The 17,459-nt window shown below is 42.1% G+C and overlaps 1 protein-coding gene across 1 annotated transcript in view; it reads right to left on the bottom strand.

Moving 5' to 3' along the window:
• Positions 1 to 17,459, bottom strand: part of LOC122812233 (adhesion G protein-coupled receptor E2-like) — a 1,024,993-nt gene that overhangs the window by 614,114 nt on the left and 393,420 nt on the right. Inside the window, exon 6 of the mRNA XM_044084590.1 lies at positions 12,135 to 12,335. Coding sequence (XP_043940525.1) covers positions 12,135 to 12,335 — 201 coding nt within the window. The remainder of the gene's footprint in view (positions 1 to 12,134; positions 12,336 to 17,459) is intronic.

The following is a 17,459-nucleotide window of genomic DNA, read 5'->3' as shown; positions in this document are numbered from 1 at the left end:
TGCACTGGAACAAATAGTGCACCACTCCACAAGGGCCTCTAATATTCTAGACTTGGTCCTCACCAATATGAGTGAACGATACAATGCCTCATGTGTAGGGCCTGCACTGTTTAAATCTGACCATAAAGCAGTCTTCTTTGAAGCAGCAATAGCTCCAGAACTACCCAAAGGAGAAGTCCGGCTAAAAAACTTCACCAAAGCTAACTCTACCCTACTAAGGGATGGTATAATCTACTTCCAAGATCCATTTTCCACATAGGGCACTGACGGATATACTAAGGTATACACTGATGCCCTGTATAAACATCTACACAAATGTATAGACAGAGCTGTGCCTGATAGGATCAAAGAAAGATCCTCAAGATAAAAAAAAAAAATAAAACAGGCTGGTGGATGCCTGTCATTACTAGTTTATATTGTAATTGAAAGAAGCTGCTGTCCAAAAATACAAAAATAAGAACCCAGAACTGGAAGACCACCCCCTCAGCCTAAACAAGTAAATAAGGCAACTTGTAACTTCCTCAAATAGCAACTATGAGAAATGTTTAGCAACTCCAGCCAAGGATAAACATAAGGCTTTCTTCAGCAAAGTTTGCAACCTACTCAGCACAGATCCTCGTGGTGGCCTGCAGAGTGATCCAAGCAGCAGAGAGCTAAAAGAGTGACTTTCTACCAGATATAAGTATTTTTTGTGGCTTTCCCACTGTTATTAAGCTAGCGACTGCATTTCGCCTGTTTTACTGCTACTTTAAGTGATTTCTGCATTTTACACTGTTTATTGCACTTTAAAGTTACTAATTGTTGCAAATTGTTTCTGTAGGCTACACACTAAAGTGCGCTAGCCGATTTAAAGCATTTATAGCATTTACTGTCTGTTTTTCTCCTTGTCTCTAAAAAAACAAAAAAAAAAAAAATCTCTTGTTTTCCCGCCTTACTGAACTAGAGTAGTCCAGTTTCAGAGTTGCTGATCCCTGGGCTTTGTTTTTAGTTCCTGTTACTGATCCATTGCCTTATTAGGAGGGAGGGAAGTTTCTTTGCTTACCAGTGGGAGTGGGAAGCACTGAGCGGCCTTTTTGTCCGATTTGGTGAAGTTTCAGCCAGAAACTAGTAGTCCATTGGTCATTTTGGGCCAATTCCTAGCTCCTTTCAGCCCCCTGCAAGTTGCAAAAAGTGCGCTAGCCGATTTACAGCATTTATAGCATTTACTGTCTGTTTTTTTCCTTGTCTCTGTAAAAAAAAAAAAAAAAACAAAAAAAAAAAAAAAATCTCTTGTTTTCCCGCCTTACTGAACTAGAGTAGTCCAGTTTCAGAGTTGCTGATCCCTGGGCTTTGTTTTTAGTTCCTGTTACTGATCCATTGCCTTATTAGGAAGGAGGGAAGTTTCTTTGCTTACCAGTGGGAGTGGGAAGCACTGAGCAGCCTTTCTGTCCGATTTGGTGAAGTTTCAGCCAGAAACTAGTAGTCCATTGGTCGTTTTGGGCCAATTCCTAGCTCCTTTCAGCCCCCTGCTATAAAACACGTTAAACACGCATTTTTCAGCTTGTACCAACTCAGCACAGATCCTCGTGGTGGCCTGCAGAGTGATCCAAGCAGCAGAGAGCTAAAAGAGTGACTTTCTACCAGATATAAGTATTTTTTGTGGCTTTCCCACAGTTATTAAGCTAGCGACTGCATTTCGCCTGTTTTACTGCTACTTTAAGTGATTTCTGCATTTTACACTGTTTATTGCACTTTAAGTTACTAATTGTTGCAAATTGTTAATGTAGGCTACACACTAAAGTGTGCTAGCTGATTTACAGCATTTATAGCATTTACTGTCTGTTTTTTTCCTTGTCTCTGTAATAAAACAAAAAAATCTCTTGTTTTCCCGCCTTACTGAACTAGAGTAGTCCAGTTTCAGAGTTGCTGATCCCTGGGCTTGGTTTTTAGTTCCTGTTTCTTGATCCATTGCCTTATTAGGGAGGAGGGAAGTTTCTTTGCTTACCAGTGGGAGTGGGAAGCACTGAGCAGCCTTTCTGTCCGATTTGGTGAAGTTTCAGCCAGAAACTAGTAGTCCATTGGTCGTTTTGGGCCAATTCCTATCTCCTTTCAGCCCCCTGCTATAAAACATGCTAAACACGCGTTTTCCAGCTTGTACCAACTCAGCACAGATCCTTATGGTGGCCTGCAGAGTGATCCAAGCAGCAGAGAGCTAAAAGAGTGACTTTCTACCAGATATAAGTATTTTTTGTGGCTTTCCCACAGTTATTAAGCTAGCGACTGCATTTCGCATGTTTTACTGCTACTTTAAGTGCTTTCTGCATTTTACACTGTTTATTGCACTTTAAGTTACTAATTGTTGCAAATTGTTTCTGTAGGCTACACACTAAAGTGTGCTAGCCGATTTACAGCATTTATAGCATTTACTGTCTGTTTTTTTCCTTGTCTCTGTAATAAAACAAAAACATCTCTTGTTTTCCCGCCTTACTGAACTAGAGTAGTCCAGTTTCAGAGTTGCTGATCCCTGGGCTTTGTTTTTAGTTCCTGTTACTTGATCCATTGCCTTATTAGGGAGGAGGGAAGTTTCTTTGCTTACCAGTGGGAGTGGGAGGCACTGAGCAGCCTTTCTGTCCGATTTGGTGAAGTTTCAGCCAGAAACTAGTAGTCCATTGGTCGTTTTGGGCCATTTCCTAGCTCCTTTCAGCCCCCTGCTATAAAACACGCTAAACACACGTTTTCCAGCTTGTACCAACTCAGCACAGATCCTCGTGGTGGCCTGCAGAGTGATCCAAGCAGCAGAGAGCTAAAAGAGTGACTTTCTACCAGATATAAATATTTTTTTGGCTTTCCCACTGTTATTTAAGCTAGCGACTGCATTTCACCTGTTTTACTGCTACTTTAAGTGATTTCTGCATTTTACACTGTTTATTGCACTTTAAGTTACTAATTGTTGCAAATTGTTTCTGTAGGCTACACACTAAAGTCGCTAGCCGATTTACAGCATTTATAGCATTTACTGTCTGTTTTTCCTTGTCTCTGTAATAAAACAAAAATATCTCTTGTTTTCCGCCTTACTGAACTAGAGTAGTCCAGTTTCAGAGTTGCTGATCCCTGGGCTTTGTTTTAGTTCCTGTTACTGATCCATTGCCTTATTAGGAAGGAGGGAAGTTTCTTTGCTTACCAGTGGGAGTGGGAAGCACTGAGCGCCTTTTGTCTGATTTGGTGAAGTTTCAGCCAGAAACTAGTAGTCCATTGGTCGTTTGGGCCAATTCCTAGCTCCCTTCAGCCCCTGCTATAAAACACGCTAAACGCTGCCTTGATTTAGCTGGAGTTCACTGTTGCACACAAGAGCAGCGGCGGTTAAACAAGGTTAAACTATTTGGCCCATCTAAATTCCACTCTTCCAATTTTCCCTTAGAACTACCTTCCTCGAGCTGTACTGCTGATCTAACCAGCATTTCCTATAACTGAAAAGTTCATCTCTACTTGATTCCCAAGTAGACTATTCCTCTATCTGTAAAGCCTAGCACTTACTCCTACAGTACTTGCACCTTGATAAAGCACTCTTATTATAGATAGTACCCCACCAGCCTAAAACCCACTTCCCCCGGAGTCCGTTGAAAGTCTCTTTATCTACTACTTCTAGTATGTCGAGGGATCAGTTGCTAGTGTCCTCTCCAGCTCAACTGGTGAACCTGGGAATATTGAGGCAATGTTACAATTGCCTCATGTACACAGACAATCCTCTCCTTCTCCCACAAAACACAAATACATGCGAGAGATGCAACTATACGGCCAAACTGGAGGCTGAGCTCTCTCAACATAGGACTGGCAAGACCAGACAGGAGGAGAAGGTAACCACACACAATACATACCCAGTCACACATGGTACCATCACAACTTCAAATCATACACATACTCACACAAAGACATACTCGGAGGATCTGATCAAAAATTTCCCAAAACAGCAGAGGCCACCAAAGCAGACACGCAAACAACTACCACCTCACGACCCAACACATGCAACACATAGACCACACAGTCAGAGTGTCAAACAGTCACAGCCCTTAAGGCCAAACAAAATGCCAGACACACTTGTCATTGGTGATTCCATAGTCAGACACACTGACGTCCCGCTCACCAGACTGAGTAAAGAGAAGGTCACAGTAAGCTGCCTGTCGGGCGCTAGAATCCGCCACATAACGCAAGCACTCAGGTCTCTCAACAGCAGGTACAAGTACGACTCAGTCATTGTCCACGCTGGTGTCAACAACCTGAGATGTACCTCCTTGGACTACATGAAAAGGGACATCGAGGAGCTCTCTGATTATGTAGCCCAGGCAGGTATGACCCTGACCTTGAGCAGTATCCTATCTTCACCTAGAATGATGCCACAATACAGTGATAAGATGATCAGCTTTAATAATTGGCTTAAATTCTGGTGTCATTCAAAGGGGATCCAATGTCTGTCTGCCTGGGATGACATGCTGGACAAGCCACGCTGCTTCAAGGGACGGCTTGCACCTGTCACCCTGGGCTTCCGGATATTGGCAAAGGCTCTTGCCACCCCATAGTGCCTTTTTAGGCAAGGCTCAAATTCTAAACCTACCACCCTAGAACACCAAAAGGAAAAACTAAGGGTAATGCTGCTCAATGCCAGAAGTCTCAATCTCAAGATGCACGCACTCGAGGCCCTTCTCAATATGGAGAACATCGATGTCTGTGCTGTGACAGAAACCTGGTTCAAGGCTCCTGAGAGCACCCCAGCACTAACAGGTTTCACCTCATATCATGCGTTCCGGCCCCAAAATCCGGACAACACCAAGAAAGGAGGGGGGTGTCCATATTCATAAAGGACACCCACACCTCAAGGTTGGTGGCAACGCACGATGCATCGGAGACCATCCAGGTGCAATTAACCATAGGCAAGACTGCTCTGCAATTTGTAGCATGTTACAGGCCACCCTCTCAAACTCAGGACCCTCACATGGCCTTCCTGAAAACATTGGAGGGGATAAATGTATCTCCAAACACCATCATACTAGGTGACTTCAACTACCCTAATATAGACTGGGAACACTACTCAAGCCCGAACACTCTAACCCAAAGATTCCTGGAGTTCATAAACTCAAATGCCATGGAACAACTAGTCACCATCCCCACAAGAGGAGAAAACATACTTGATCTCATCATCACGAACATGGGATCAAAATGTTCAACACCGAAGTATACCCCTCACTAGTGAGATCAGATCATAAACTAATCTCGCTGGAGGTCCTCATCCCCCCACCTGAAACAAAAAGACCACAGTGAAAAACTTCTCAAAAGCTGATTTCACACTTCTAAAAACTAGTGTGGTCTCCTTTAAGGCCCCTGAGCCAGTGGTAAACATTACTCAAACTGCTGAATCACTTACAAATGCCTTCTACCAGCACCTACAGGACTGCATGGATCAGGCAATCCCAAACAAAACTAAGACTCTCTGTACCAAAGGCAAGCGTTCAGTCTGGTGGACCCCATCCATAAACAAGCTCTACAACAAAAGGAGGAAGCTATTACAAGATAGAGCAAAATCCTTGAAAGGTAAGACACCTTTGATCATTATAAGTAAAAAACTAAGAGCTCTCATAAAATCATCCAAGGCAAATTTTGAGAGAAAAATCGCCAAGGACTCTAAAGAGAATCATAAGGCCTTCTTTAGCTATGTTAGAAACCTAGGAGGAAACTCCCAGATATGCTCAGAATTAGTTCAAAATTATGTGAAAATTACTGAGCCTACACACATTGCCAACATACTGGCTGACAGGTTCAGTGCAAACTTCTCCCCCCCCTCCCCCCCAAAAGGAGAGATATCTATTCCAGAGGATTGTAGCCCCCAAACATCTCCAACGCCCAGGTGAGAACTGCCCTCACTAAGGCAAAAAACACAGCATCCATGGGACCGGATGGTGTCCCCGGCTGTGTGCTTCACGAACTCAATGAGGAATTAAACCCACAGTTAGGACAGCTGTTTAATCTTAGCCTCACCTCAGGATACGTACCCAAGGAGTGGCGCACGGCGACTGTGGTCCCACTTCATAAGGGCGGTGCCTCCACAGACCCTGGAAATTACCGCCCCATTAGCTTGACAAGCCTTATCTGCAAAGCCATGGAGAGGATCATAATGGAACTCATAAATAAAGACATAGGGAACTTGCAGACTTTGGATCCAACCCAGTTTGGCTTTGTCAAAGGCAGATCCTACCTCTTAAACTTGGTTGACTTTTTCGAGACTGTCACCAAGGCTTTTGATGAGGGAAAGGCAGTCCATACAGCCTACCTCGACCTGGCAAAGGCCTTCGACACAATACCCCACTCAGGTATCATCGAAAAACTCATCAGCTTGAATGTAAACCCATACATCACAAGATGGGTTGCAAACTGGCTAAGTGACAGAACCCACAGGGTCAGAGTTGCTGGAGCCATGTCAGACTCAAAGCCTGTCACAAGTGGTGTCCCACAGGGCTCAGTCCTGGGTCCACTCTTGTTCAGCATCTACTTTTCTGAAGTACAAGCAAACACAGGAGGGTTATGGCTGACAAAGTTTGCAGATGACTGCAAACTGAAGCCATAGTCGAAAACACATCTGACACAGATATCCTCCAGAAGGGCCTCACAGAAACGGATAACTGGTGCCAGAGCCATGGCCTGAAGTTAAACGCCAAAAAATGCATAGTCATACCCTTCAGGAAAAACAAGGTTACCCCTAGCTACCATATAGATGGCAATCCACTGAGCACAGAAAAAGTCATCAGGGATCTGGGGACCCAGGTTGACAGTAGCCTTTCGTTTGACACTCATGTTGCTAAAGTAGTTAGGAAAACCTTCTATATCGCCCACCTGATCATGAAGGGATTCACATCTAGATCAAGGGAGGTCATCGTCACCCTGTACTCATCACTCATTAGACCTATGATTGAGTACAATGCCCGTTCGGAATGTATCTGACCAGACACCTGCTGCAGCTTGAAAGGCCCCAAAAGTTCCTCACCAAAAGGATAAAGGGTCTCAAAAATATGTCTTATGCTGCCCGACTGAAAGAACTCCAGCTCTATTCAGTCTCATACCGCTTGCTCAGAGGTGACCTGTGCCTGACATATAAGGCCATGTCAAACCCAGATTTGATGAATATGCTTCACCTCAAAAATCTAGATCCCTCAGAACCACAAGGGCGGAGACTTAAACCTTGACACGGTTATAAATAGAACGTGCTGGAGGGACAGATTCATCACCCAGAGACTCCCTATGCTGTGGAACAAAATCCCGGTACATGTGAGGCAGAGCACCTCTCTGGCCTTGTTCAAGAGGAATCTTGACCAATGGATGGGAGATTGCAGATATACCCCAGGGATCACTTCAGTGTCACTGCTTGACAGAGGCACAGCAAAATGATAGGCATAGTTTTTATTCAAACTAAAGGGGTGGCGAAAGCCACATAACTATGGGCTAGGCTTATAAATGCCCTTGGGCAGATAGCCTAGTATGAACCTATGAACCTATGAACCTATAATAGCTAGATCTCAGATGTGTGTTGAACTAATTGTGGATGGTATTGCATATCCTGACACATTGGAAATTGCAAAGCAGACAGGATTGGAAAAAAAATCACCACCATCTCCACCCCCAGCTTACCACAGATCATGTCTTCAACATATCCTCCACCTTGGATCACCACAGAGCAAGTAATCACTGCTCTTTCCAAGACTAGTAACACATACTCCATGGGACTAGGTGGCATTCTGGGCTGTGTTCTTAATGTTATTAAACAGGTAGCTACTCCACTAGGCTCCATATTCAAACACAGTCTGAGTGCCTTTCTCTCCACTGAATAACAAACAGTGGCCGTTATCTCCCTCCGCAAGGGCAGCTTGTCAAAAGACGTGAGTAACTATAGACCCATACATTTAACCAGCTTGATCTGTAAAGTAATGGACTGAATTAGCATGGATCTCAGACAGAAGAACAAAGGTAACTTCCAAAGCCTATATCAGTCCTAGTTTGGTTTTGTCAAGAGTAGGTTGTGCCTGCTTAACCTGGTGGACTTTCTCAACATTGTGACCAGAGCCACAGACAAAGGCAAAGCTCTGCTCACATCCTATCTTGACTTGGACAAGGCCTTCAACACACTCCCAAATTTGAGCATCATTGAGAAACTAACCCAGTTGAATATCAATTCCTATGTTGTCAGGTTGGTTGCAAACTGGCTCACAGATTGACAACACTAAGTCAAAGTGGGAAACTTCACCTCCACCAGCAGACCTGTCACCAGTGGGGTCTCACAAGGGTCAGTGCTGTGCCCTCTCTTGTTTGGCATATACTTCTCAGATGTCAAGGCCAAAACAAAGGGGCTGTGGCTAACCAAGTTTGTGGGTGACTGCAACTTAGGTGCTCTTCAAAAGTGGCTTACATACCGCTCTTCAAAAGGGGCTTGCATAGAGGAATGACTGGTGGCAAAGCCATGGTTTTAAATCAAATGCTAAAAAATGCATCATCATTTCCTTTGGCAAAAACAGTATCCTTGACACAGGGATTGGTACTAGGTCCTCTCCTGTTTGACATCTACTTCTCTGAAGTTCAAGCCAACACAAAAGGACTCTGGGTGACCAAGTTCACAGATGATTACAAACTGGGAGCCATTATTTATTCTCCAACTGATGTAGATATTCTACAAAAAGGCCTCACTGACACCAATGACTGATGCCAGAACCATGGTCTTAAGCTCAATGCCAAAAAGTGCATTGTCATTCCCTTTGGGAAAAATTTGGTGCTCATGAACTACCACATAGGCAATAGCCCACTAAACACTGAAGGTGTGATGAGAGACCTGGGGACAGAGGTTGACAGCAACCTCCTCTTTGATAACCACATTGCCACTGTAGTCAGAAAGTCCTTCTATGTGGCACATCTCATTAAAAAAGGTTTCTCAACCAGGAAGAAAGAAGTCATAATCCCTCTCTGCTTATCTCTCATTAGACCTATTATAGAATACAACTCCCCATATGGTATGTACCTCATTAGACATCTACAACAACTGGAAAGACTACAAAAATACCTCACTAAGAGGATCTTAGGCCTTAGACACATGCCCTGTATGGACAGACTCAAAAAATGCCAGCTATACTCTGTCTTTTATCACCTACTTAGAGGCAATCTCTGCTTGACCTACAAAGCCCTGTCTGACCCAGAGCTGCTAGATAAGCTACACCTAAAGAAATCCCAATACCTCCGTGCCACACGCTCCAGGGACCTTAACCTAATTACCACAATAAACAAGAACATGCTGGAGGGACAGGTTCCTAACCCAGAGACTTCCCATACTCTGGAACAAACTTCCCATTCACGTCAAGCAGAGCACTTCACTGGCCCTCTATAAGAGAAATTATGATAATTGGGTGGGCAATAGGAGTTCACCCTGGGGATCACTTCAGTGGCCTTGCTTGACAGGGGCACTGGGAACTAACTTTGGGTAGCATGATGCCAGGGAATCTTCTTGGGCTAGACTTATATAGGCTCCAGGGCCATTAGCCTAGTACACACCTATGAACCTATGAACCTATTATAAAATAACCAAGAATACCCTAATCACTAATTCTGTATTGAGAGACCTGGGAGCACAAGTCGACTGCAACCTCAACTTTGAACACCATGTGTCTACTGTGGCGAGGAAGGCATTATACATCACTCACCTGATTAGCAGACATTGCCTCCCTCAAGAGCAAAAGTGGTTATAGCTCTCCATACTCGTCCCTCATTAGGATTATTATTAAATATAATGCTCCCTTTTGTATGCACTGTACCAGACACCTGCAGAAACTTGAGAGACCTCAGAGATTTTTAACTAAGAAAAATCAGGGTCTCCAAAACATGCCTTCTACAGACAGACTTGAGGCAGCTGTCACTGTGGTCAGTATCATATAGACTTCTTAGAAGTGACTACTGTATGGCTTATGGGGCTATCTCTGACCCAGATCTTATGAAAATGCTGCACACCCATAAGTCAAATGGGACTAGAGTCACCTGTTCCACAGACCTCAATCTAGTCTGTGACATAAATAAGACATGCTGGAGAGACAGATACATGTCTCAGAGGTTGCCACTCCTGTGGAATAGGCTTACAATCTTGGTCAAGCAGAGCACCTCCACGGCTCTGTTTAAGCACAGTCCAGATGACTGTTTGGAAAACTGTAAATTTTTGCAAGCGATTATTCCTTCTTTTCTCCTGGACATGGGTAGTCCTTGCTGGACAAATCTTGGTCATAGATGATATCTGTCATTGAATATGATTTTGGGATTTAATGGCTAGGCTTGTAAAGACCATTGGGTCAATAGTCTAGTAACTCTATAGTAAAGACCATCTTGGGAAAGCCTATTGTCTCTAGCATGTTAAAGTCAAAAACTCACTGAGTTTTCACAAATTGTGCAAACTTGAGAGACAGCAGCATAACAGGTAAGAAGCCAATTATTTCACATTTGAGGGGACATTAATAGCACTTTAAAAGAAATGCATTTCATAAATATCAGGGGCTCAGTTGATTTAAAATTCAGTTAGCAGCCAAACAAACAGACTTGAGCAATGTTACAACAAGGTTGCAAAATTTGCAGGCAACCTCCCCCATAGAGTACATCACTGTTTGGCCATCAGAGACCTCGACTGGCTTGAAATACCTCACCAACTCACACAGTCCCATCTCCTTTTTTTTCCACAATCTAATAAACAAACCAAATGAAGGTCCATCTCTAGCCAATTTTGTACAACCATACAACCCACCAAGAAGCTTGCGCTCTTTTGTCAAAAAATGTCTTCCCTCTATTCCCATCCAGTATCAAAACCCTGGGCCTCCATCCCCCTAATAGTGAGATAGGTTTGCTCACTAAAGTCATTCAAACTACAGCTAAAATCTCACTTACTCAACTCCTGGCTTGGCATATGTGCTGTGCTAGATTACCATATCACTCTTATTCAAACTCATCCTTGCTCAACTCCATCTATATCCTCCTCTTACCTGTAGCATGCCTCACTTTCTTTCACCCCTTTTGTTACACTTTTTCACCTCAGTTATGCTTGCCTTCTGTTTCTTAACTCTAGCTCTCTCGCTGCTACACTGCTTGTGAGACATATTGCTTTCTGTTGAAAATAGCAACAGTATGGCTGTCAGTATACTTTACCAGATTGAAATGCAGTTCACCCTCTTTTAAAAATTGTTATAAAGACTATTGTATATTATTGCCTTTTAAGTGTCAGTGTCATTATTTCTGTTACTGGTACTAGTACAATGTAGCCTTTCTCCCAGGCCTCTACTGAAAATGGATTGTGTGCCTTGTCAGGCTTTCCTGGAAAATAAAAGGAATAAATACATACATTTATTTATTTTATTTATTGCTTTTGTTGAAAAAAAAATAATAAACTAATTAAGGGTGGCACAGGGGCACAACAGATACCTTTGTTGCCTGACATGAAGAGGTTAATTTGTTCGATTCTAGGCTGGGTGCCTTCTGTGCAAAGACTGTATTTCCTCCCTGTGCTCTGTTTCCTCCACCATTCCAAAGACATGGAGTAGGTGGACTGGACACTCTAAATTGGTCATAGTTGTGAGTGTGTGTGAAACTGTGTGGTGTGGAAAGACTATACTGGTAGGCTTAGCCACCTGGCATTGTAAACCTTGGCTGTAGATGATTGTCACTGCTGAAGTGACACCCAATTCTCATATGCAAAAATGGGAAAAAGGGGTTGCAAATGGATGAATGGACGGAAATAATAAATTATTTGGCCAAACCCGTTTCACCATAATTCACTATAAAACTTTATTTTGGAAGTCTCACTTTTCTGACTACAACAATACCTTCCTAATCAATGTTGTCACAGGCTATCAAAATATTAGCTGCTTAGTTTTTGCAGCCTACATAAAGGATACATAATTCAACCTGAAATATAACCCATGTTAATGCTGATGAAGACCCTCAAGACATGCTGGCATTTTATACATCAGATTCATAAATAATTCTTATGCATAAACTACAACTCAAAGTTACTAGTACTTTTTACTCTTACTTCATTAAGGAGTTCATGTTAAAATATTTAACAAGCATTAACAAAGTCTGAAAATTCATAACTGTACCTTATTGCTTGTCCTAGAAATGCCAAAAAGGAATATAACATCTGCCACAAGTAGGCTGGCACAAAGGTTGAGGAGTTGTGCTGTAGTGGCATTTTTAATAGAATGACACAGCCAAAATGTCAAAACTGAAATAACCAAGCAGATGACTGAAAATGTGAGTCCGATATATGAAATTATGGCTAATGGTGTCTCATCCTGTAACTGAAAACAATATTCATTAGGTGCCTAGCATGCACAAAGCTGGACTGTTTTATCTATGCACAGATTAACCATTTTATGAACGAGCTGTGATAACGTCTGAAAGTATCACTCATCTAGAAGTCATTTATTGTAAAGAGATGAATAACATACATGGAATTAAACAGCTATTGACACCTCAAAAAACTCACAACAAGATATTAAAAAGGTATACTTCAGTCTGTGTTCTTTGTGTAGTCCACACAGTGTTTCAAAGTGCAATGTTCCTTAAATATATTATTATTTTTCTTAGAATTTCATATCTTCTGTAGATTTCTTCTTACCAGAAGGCATCATCCTCTTCATGCATCATATTCTATTGCCATAAAAATAACAGTTTACAGTACTACCTCAAGAAGGGTGAAAGTAACAGAGGCATGCACACCAGGAACAAAGACAATTGTTTTGCACACTTTATCACATTTGCATTGACTGGAGAGTGGAACAGAGGACAGGTAATCGAGAGTTATAAAAGCACCTCCTCTCTGCAGCATGCAATGTTCCTGCTTTCCAGGATCACTGTCTATGCTATTGCACTTCACTCTTCTCCACTGCAAGTACCATCACCAGCAGTAAAGTCAGCAACAAAACATTGTTGCTCTGGTTGTCATAATGCATGTCTTACCTTATCAAAATGGGTTAGTATAATTGTGTTATGTATTTTACCAAGTAATATAGCAGAAATTCCCATTATACAAATAAGAAGAGCTGGAAGCACTGTTGGACATTTGACTGCACTTTCTGGACAGTTACAAAGGTATTTTCTCATGTATATGCAAACATAATGCAAATATACTTTAAGCTCATATATAATTGTTCTTCTCTACTTGTTTTTTTCCCCACTGATGACATACATATTAGTAAAAGTATATCTGGTTCATCTGGACAGCTGGAATTAGGCTTGAATACAGCAAAGCTATATTCAGGCCAATAGTTTGTGAAAAGAGTGTAAAAAGAAAAACACCAATTGCAATTTTCTATACATAACTTCTTAATTGAAATTTTAGACTTTGGTTTTGGTGACTGTCAGGATTGCTGCCAGAATAATAACTTGCTGGAGTTTAGGAGCTTACTAGTAGGTCATGTCAGTTGTAGGATATGGATACAATAATTTTATTCATTGACCACACCTCACTAACCTCAGTCAGGAATCTGGGTAGTGAATGTACACTCTGCGGCCAATGTAATGGCTTAGGGCACTGTCTTCCCAGATCTGTGCTAGGGCATTGTAGGTCTGGCCAGTGCTACTTTCTTTAGTATGAGGTAGAATGGGGAAGGTCCACATACATACCTGGATACAGAGTCATAACTAGCTCATTTGGTGCCCCCTCCCCATTTGGCACCCCTTAACACTAGGGTGAGGAGCAAAAAAAGTGTCAATTTTCATCTGCTTCTTCTCTTTTCTCTGCTAAGGAGGCAAAACATCAGATCCTAATGTCCTCACATTCTATGTGAGAACAAGAAAAAATGTCTTGTCTCCAAATTGGAGCTCCTCCCCCCAATTTCTACTTCTGGGCATATCTTTGTGACATTTTTTTTTCATCAGATGTGTCCAAAAATAAATATTCTGGCATGAACCTGACCCAGGAATCAGGACTGATTCACAGGAAAAAGGATGGGAGATGATGCATGCAGCATCATAGGGGTTAGACATAGACTTTTCAAATGCAGTTCCTCAGAATACCTCTAACTCATTTTCCATTATTTTATTTTATTTAAACATGCTAAATGTCTTATCACTATAAAGCTTCATAGCAGAAAGGTGCAAAGCAAAGGAAATAACTTGAAGAACACAATGAATCAAGTAAACTTTGCAATCAAATGAAAAGTCCGACCTTGATGCAGCACTTCTCTTGCTGGCACCTACCTTACAAAATCTTCAGGATTTGCGTGTCTCAAGCAAGCTAGGTTATGTAGTTTATCTTCTCCAGTGAATTCAGGTACTCTTCAGGTACTCTTCTCCATTTCTTTACTGTTATAATTTATTCACAGGCTTATTTTGAATTAGTTTTTGAAGATAAGTAATGGGGATAATTCAATGATAATGATTCAGTTTCAGAATGGGCAGCTGCTATTGAAGGAAGAAATTGGTGCCAGGTCCTCTGTGTCCTGCATTCACATTTATGTGACGAGCAAAAGAAAACAAACAATTGGATCTAACAATCATACACCCTAACACCTTGCGTCTAGGCCATCTGCCCCCCTCTCCCCACCCTAGTTATGCTTCTACTCACATAGGGGGGGGGTGTCTGTGCACAGTCTAAGGTAACAGCATTGGCATCTTTCAAGAGATCATATTGTAGGCCTATGACTTTCTGCTGGATGTATACACACATTCCTTTGTCTTATGAGAGGTGATTGTGCTCTGGCCCCAGATATACTGAACGAGATTGGAGCAGTGAGTATGTCACTGACAGGAAGATTGCTAAACCCTAGCAGTTATATTCTGTGGTGGCCAATGCCACCTCCACAGGCAAAGACTGTACCAAAATGCCATTAAAAAATGTTGTGGTACTTCAAAAAGTACATGGAGCCATGGAGCCATTAAGCTATGTGTTCTATGCACATACAGAAGCCATACACTGTCCCACATACATCCATATGTGTGTTTTAGGTGTTCCTCGTGTTACTTTGACACACATGATGAATTTCAATGAAACATCTGGAATGACAACACATATATTGCCTCTACATGCATTGAAGAAGTATGTGTGGGTAGCAGAAGCTTAGCTGGCTCAACCAGTGCCTTATGCCAGTATCATGGGCTAGCACTCCACCCCTTCAGCTCTTCAACTGAAAATCAAAAAAATAAAATTAAAAAAAAAAAAATCTGCAAAACTGCAGGATGCCATGCCACTTGTCTGTACCCAAAATAACATCTGATCCTATTCCTGGTAGACCAGCCATGTAGATAGATAGTCTGCTGCAGGCAGTCAGGTCCCGCTTCTGTGCTCTGCCTCTGACCCTCCTTCTTCTCATTTTAGTAATAAAAAAGAAAAAGCTTTCTGGGCCATCTGTGCATCTGTCTGGTGGGATATTATATATGGTATCAGTGCTGTCAGTGGCCAAAACTTGAGCTATATAACCAAGTGGAAAGAATAGCCTCTAACACAATCACTGCTGCACATATCAGGAATGATGATGATGATGCACAGAAGTGGAGGGCCAAGGGGGGTCCAGGTATAGACAGAAATAAAGGAGTTTCTGACATCCCTGCATGGGGGTCAAGACAGTCTGATATCCCTGGTGCTGCTGTAGAGATCAGTGCCAATTACAACTCTCAGCAACTTTTACCAACAGAATTTGAAATAACTAAGGAAAAGACCCCAAATTAGGAAAATTTTTAAATATTGGCAATATTATCGTAGAAAATCTCAAAATGATTTCCAGTTTTGGGATGAGTGGAATAAAACTTTGAGAAACATCAGGGGTGCTACAAAATAGGGGCAGTTGAGAAGTCTGATGCTGAGTTATATATGGCACTATACATACCTGCTGGTGATGGTCCAGGTGTGTATATCTCAACATTGGTTACTATCTGCATTACTACTGCAATCCAAAATGGCAGAATATACAAACATGGCTTTTTTGTTTAACAGGAGCTTTGGGACTACTGGTCCAAAGGCTGTCAGCCTAAGGTATGTTAAATATTACTCTTTTGTAGCTCTCTGAGTTGTAGGACTAGTTTCACTGGGCTATGGGTGTTAGTGAAGGGTTCTTACACAAATTTGGTTTCTTGTTGTTTTCACAGGTACTATGTAATCAGGGTTCTTCACTATAGATATAGGCCTACCTGATATCAGGGCACTATCTGGCTCTGATGGTATCGTCAGTCAAAGCCCATCTCAATCAGAGGTCATGGTGTCAGTAGTAGACTTCGGCAATATGATGACTACATCCCCACTACCTTCTATGGACCCAGCACCTCTGCCTGTGGAATCTGCCTCCCGGATCAAGAAAGATTCTCAATGACAGGAATATTTTACATTTGTTGAATGTGTTAGTCTGACTGAGCTAAGTAGCCCTTTTTCAGCAGAGGCCCGGGAGAAAAGCTCCACAGTTTTACAATTTTAGTGTTAACAGTGCCACCGGGTTATAATGTATACTTACAATGAAATACATTTTATCAGAAACATATTGGAATAAAAAGACATAATAAACATACATAAGAAAAATTATTTGATACAAACATTTTCAATAAACAGTGAAAATATTTCTTAGTATATGTAGTTATTTCATGAGATATGTGACATTAGAATGGAGGTAAGAGATGGAGAAGAGTGATATTTTGAAGAGGATTACAAGCTAAAAAGGTTTGAAGTTTTGGTGATTACATATGAGTAAATGGGCTAGATCAGGGAGGATGAGTGCAGTGACAGGACCAGTGAGTTTGGAGGGACTCTCTAGTGGCAGTTTTGAATTAATTTGGATGTTTTATGGACCTGATTTCTAGTGGTAATTTGTTCCATGATATGGTAGGATTGTAGCTGTAGAGGCTGTAGCCGATTTTAGTCTTAGGTTTGAATATGTGTAGTAGGCTAATGTCAGAGATACGTAAGGACCTAGTGGGGGAATATTGAGAGATGAGGGGAGATAGGCTAGGGCACATGATGACACATCCACCCAGAGTGTGGCCTCATCAGCAGTGGCACAGTCCTCCTTGGTTGTTGTCAGCTTCAGTGAAATAGTTGATGACCACAGGGTTGACATGGGTACAATGTCCCCTCCTGAGCTGAGTGTCTCCATGGATGCCACCCAGTGTTTGTGCAGGTGTGTGACACAGGGCGAGGCAGACACAAATGTATCCATAGTTGAGCTGGTTGTGATAGTAGGTGGTCTGTGTGAAGACATGTGATAGTGGGTGAGCTAGATGTGCATCTTTATTTGTAGGCAGTATTTACCCTGTATAGCTGCACATCATGGCTGATACACTTTCCGTGGCTGACCCACCTTTTTCTGTGGTGTGAAGATGCATTGTAGGAGGGAAGGGTATGGTCTGGGACCCATAGCACTACTATATCCACATCAACACCCAGTAATGAAGGCACTATGTGGTGACAAGGATGTCACACACATGGGATGTTTCTG

This window comes from Protopterus annectens, chromosome 9.part0 (genome assembly GCF_019279795.1).
Source record: "Protopterus annectens isolate FY-2018-M chromosome 9.part0, PAN1.0, whole genome shotgun sequence".
NCBI lineage: Eukaryota > Metazoa > Chordata > Ceratodontiformes > Protopteridae > Protopterus > Protopterus annectens.
This window is presented reverse-complemented; position numbering and strand designations above follow the sequence as displayed.